Raw genomic sequence first — 4,237 nt, 5'->3', positions numbered from 1 at the left:
AAAGTTTCGCGCCTGAACCCCAAACACGGACACCGTACCGAGAGAGCCCCGAATGCCCTCAACAATTTGGATGATAAACACAAGATCTGTCGTGTGTTAATAGCATTACCGACCACCAGAGGGTCTCTGGTGCCGAATTTCGATCGGACGGAATCACCGGGTGGGTGTGCGCAGGTCCACCCGAACCCGGACCGAAAATATCGCCACCCGAACTAGCCGCCCACTCTCTCCTGTGCCCTTCCTCTCTATGCGGGGGGGTTGGGTTTCGGTTTTCACGAACCGTGCTCGAGGAACGCGGCCGAGGCCACGGCGCGAGGAATTGACGCACCATGAATAGCTATGCTCTTTTCGCGCTTGGCCTCAGTTGCTTCGTACCGTGCGCTCGGCGGGTGTGCAGATATGCTCTCCATCGGTAGTGTCCACCACCGGCCGTGAAGTGACCGCGCAATCTGAAAGCTGTGCCTGTGCTCTCTGCCCTGTGCTGTGACTGCTACTGGACTCTGCCCGAACCAGAAAGTGCCAAATCGACTAAAAAGACCCGTGGAACGTGGAATCGCGATCAGTTGGATTACGTGTAGTGAGTGTGCATTGCAATCGGACGGAGTACAGGAGTTGCGCCCGAAAGGTGCAAGTGCACGCGAAGTATAAATAAACTCGGAACTCGGCAATGTGTCCAGGGCAGTTGGTGGCGGCGGCGGCAGTGGTACCAGGCCGGCCCGTGACGATGATGAGTGGCGGCGCGGTCAACGCTGGGGCACCGACGGGCAAGTCGGCATGAAGTATCGCCTCGCTGGTGGGGACCCGACGGCATGAGAATCGGCGTCAAACGCACTTCCTCCGCACGCTGGATACTACGAAGAAAACGATGCATAAGATGTGGTGTTGGTTAGCAGTGTTTCACCTTTTCCTCCTTTCCGGTACGTATCCGGTCGCGTCCGTGGTCCTTGGTTTTGCGTCACACCGCGTGTGTCACGGTCAGGAAAACAAATCGCTAGGAGCCATTGCTGCCAAAAAAAAAAGGGACACTTACACGAAACCCAAATTCGAAAAGTTCCAACATGGAATTCTTATGGACTATGGCGGGCAGAATCCGGTGACAGATCCGAACGCATTTGATTAATTGTCCACAAAAGGGTCCCGGGGGGGCTAGGCTTTTGAGCTAGAAATTAACGTCCCGTTCTGTTCCGTTCGTCCAGATTTGGTTCTCTGTATCACGCTGACGGAGGTCCGGGTGCCGAAGCACACCATCCGGGGGCACGCGGTGAAGCTGGAGTGCCACTACGACATGGAAGGTGAAGCCCTCTACTCGGTGAAGTGGTACAAAGATGGACGGGAATTTTATCGCTACGTGCCAAGAGATGATCCACCCGGGACGGTGTTCCCGCAGCCGGGCATAGCTGTAGATGTAAGACAGAGCACTGGTGTGCGCCTGGTCCAGGCCCTGGTCACGCACTTTTACACTACAGCCGAGCGTTCTCTCTCCTCCCCACCCTCTCCAGATAGCGAATTCAACAAGCGAACAAGTGATCCTAGATCCACTAGATTTATCGTCGAGCGGCAAGTACCGCTGCGAGGTGTCCGCCGAGGCGCCCTCCTTTCAGACGGTCTCCGACCACGGCGAGATGATGGTTGTAGGTGAGTGTGCGCGTGTGTTCACAAGTGATCAAAATTCAATTTCGGCGGCATCGCATCTTATGGTCTTATGCGCTCTCGGGTGCCGTTTCCTTCCCCCCACAAACCAACCCCCCCAATTGCAGTGCTGCCCGACCAGGATCCGTACATTACGGGTGGGAAACCACGGTACCAGATCGGCGATCCGGTGCGAGTCAACTGCACGTCGGGCCGCTCGAAACCGGCCGTCCACCTGACCTGGTACATCAACGGTGATCCGGCCGAAGCGGGCCTGCTGAAGCGGTACGAGCCACGGATCACCGGCATCGAGGGCCTGGAAACGTCCACCCTCGGGCTGGAGTTTCGCGTTAAGCCAAAACATTTTAAACACGGCGACATGAAGCTGAAGGTGAGCGTGCATCACGCGCGGCCACCCCGGCTACACATCGTTCACTGGTTTGTCCCATTCCGTCCCATCGTTGCAGTGCCTGGCCACCATCTCGACCGTGTACTGGAAGAGCAACGAGGAGAGCGTCGAAGGCGAAAAGCTCCAGAAAGCCCCGACGCTCGAGTCCCGGCGAGCCGTCTCGGCGGACTCGCGGGCGGACCGTGTCCAAGGTAAATTACTTGCGTGCCCGCGCGCCCCCTAATCGGGGTGCACGCTCATTTGCATTACCCGCAGCCTTTGGATCCGCTTTTTCACCTTCCCAACACAACCCCGGCCCCGGTTTTCTCTCTGTTTTGCAGCGGCCTCGAGCACGGCCGTCGGGGGCCCCCGGCACCACCTCGACCGGCATCGGCCATCGGCAACGAAATTAGCAATTTATGTTTCCATTTTGTTGGCAAGTTATCGTTACACTAGTTAAAAAGGTTGGGTGCAGGTTGTCCGCGGGCTAGGCGCCGCTGCGGTGAACACGCGAACACCGCCGTTTGGCATTTGGCAAACTTCTTTCCAATTCGTCCTTTTTTGTCAATTATCCTAGCGAAGAGGCGGAGGATGGTTCAGGAGTGTAACCATGGAAATGTCCCAGCAAGCGAGAACGCGACAGATAGATAGGGCGTACGAGCGCGCGCGAGAGAGCGAGAAAGAAATAAAACACTCTTAAGAACATATCAGAGTAAAATGTCAATGTCAAATGTATTCGTCATATCAAACTGCACTTTTCTTGGGACTCTCAGTTGTTCAGTCGAAGCCTCGGATCGCGCGGATGCTCGAAAGTTTTGTACCGTGTGAGAGAGAGACAGGCCGCGTCATGTAAGTGTAAATATCATAGTTTAAAATCAGCAAAGCCACAAACGGAGTACGGAGGGGACAGTCGGATCGCGGGACAACAGGCTCCCGCGGAAATCATCCCGACCGACCGACCGAAGAAGCGCCAAAGAAAGATTCCCGAATCGATCCCCTTCCTAGTTTAACGTGAGCTCCGCACGGTGAGAAAATGTCTTATACAAACTAAAACAAAAAACAAAATGGCCACATTCAGCAAAAAACACACACCGTTTTATCCGTTTGCACGCAACGAAGAGAGCCGAAGCAGCATGGGATGAGTGATGAATAAAGGATATCAAAAACCATTGTTTCAAAAATAGCTCTCATCTGTGTTTCTTTCGCCGGATTCGGATTCCGCAATCCGAAAAACGAAACGGAAGTTGCGATCGCATAACCGGGGCAGAATGTTTACAGAAAAAAATGCACCGAGTGTAGCAATCTCACGCGGCGATGAATTAAATGCCTTTCGATCATAGAATCCTGGTTGCTATCGGGTGGTTGTTATTTTGTCTTATTTAAAGCGCACGACAGCAGAAACAATCCTAGCCCGGCCGTGCGAATCGAACGGAATGCGGAATGGTGCCGTTGGAATCGAATCGGAAAGAAAAGGTCCTTCCCCCGGGCGCGGCGCAAAGGTATAACTATTAATAAAATTACAGAGCAAGATTTTTTCCACCAGTCGATATTTTGATTTCGTTTCATCGTGGATTTCTTTTTTGCTGTTCACGTCAAACGGCCTTCTTTTCCGTTGGAGCCGAGAAGAGCCTACATCGTCCTCAAAAACTGTCGAGCCGAGCCAGCCAATAATAGCGACACGAGAGGCCGAGATTCGACAGGACTTTACTGTGAGTTCCACTGTGGAGAAGTGAAAAAAAATGAATGAAAAGGCAATCTACGATTATTTCCTACTCGGTGGGGCCGGCAGCACAACAACCCAACCCAACAACGGCCCACAAGCCCCCGACAAGGAACACAAGAGCTATTTATCCGTCGGTGCTTGGAGAAATCGAACACCATTGCTGAAATAATTGAAGCCATTCGGGTTTCGGAAGGAATTTTCGGACTCCTCTGCCCGTTGTAGGGCACCGGGCGCACTGAAGAGGGCTTCGGCCTGGCTCAGATCACCGTCGTCGTCGCGTCGAACCTTCGCGCTGCCTCTCGTATCCATTTATTTCATTATCGTTCTATTTAGTGCGCTACTTGAGAGCGAACCTCTCCCCGCTGTTGTTGTTGTGGCCACCGTGCCCGTGAGGAGAAAGTTTTCGTTCCATCCATTTTCATTTTCCCGCGTTCGATTGGATTTTCCTTTGTTGTGCCCGTGCGGAGCGAGCCGTGAGTCTGATATTACACAACACT

At 53.5% G+C, this 4,237-nt stretch overlaps 1 protein-coding gene across 1 annotated transcript; it reads left to right on the top strand.

Annotated features, from left to right (window-relative positions):
• Nucleotides 1–400: 400 nt before the first annotated feature.
• Nucleotides 401–3,179, top strand: LOC131208441 (uncharacterized). Its single transcript, XM_058201195.1, has 6 exons — nucleotides 401–917; nucleotides 1,197–1,405; nucleotides 1,500–1,635; nucleotides 1,758–2,020; nucleotides 2,097–2,229; nucleotides 2,359–3,179. Exons 1-6 carry the CDS (start codon nucleotides 866–868, stop codon nucleotides 2,475–2,477), a joined length of 912 nt encoding a protein of 303 aa, XP_058057178.1. The 5' UTR covers nucleotides 401–865; the 3' UTR covers nucleotides 2,478–3,179.
• The last annotated feature ends 1,058 nt before the right edge of the window (nucleotides 3,180–4,237 follow it).

The sequence above is a fragment of the Anopheles bellator genome, chromosome 2, assembly GCF_943735745.2.
Source record: "Anopheles bellator chromosome 2, idAnoBellAS_SP24_06.2, whole genome shotgun sequence".
NCBI classification, from domain to species: Eukaryota; Metazoa; Arthropoda; class Insecta; order Diptera; family Culicidae; genus Anopheles; species Anopheles bellator.
Note: the sequence above shows the minus strand (reverse complement) of the source record. Positions and strands in the feature narration are given on the sequence as shown.

Excerpts from the sequence above, each read along its gene's own strand:
- LOC131208441 (XM_058201195.1), top strand. The coding sequence starts at position 866 with ATGCATAAGATGTGGTGTTGGTTAGCAGTGTTTCACCTTTTCCTCCTT. Across the intron at positions 1,636-1,757 it reads CGGCGAGATGATGGTTGTAG|TGCTGCCCGACCAGGATCCG; the intron begins GTGAGTGTGCGC and ends CCCCAATTGCAG. Across the intron at positions 2,021-2,096 it reads ACGGCGACATGAAGCTGAAG|TGCCTGGCCACCATCTCGAC; the intron begins GTGAGCGTGCAT and ends CCATCGTTGCAG.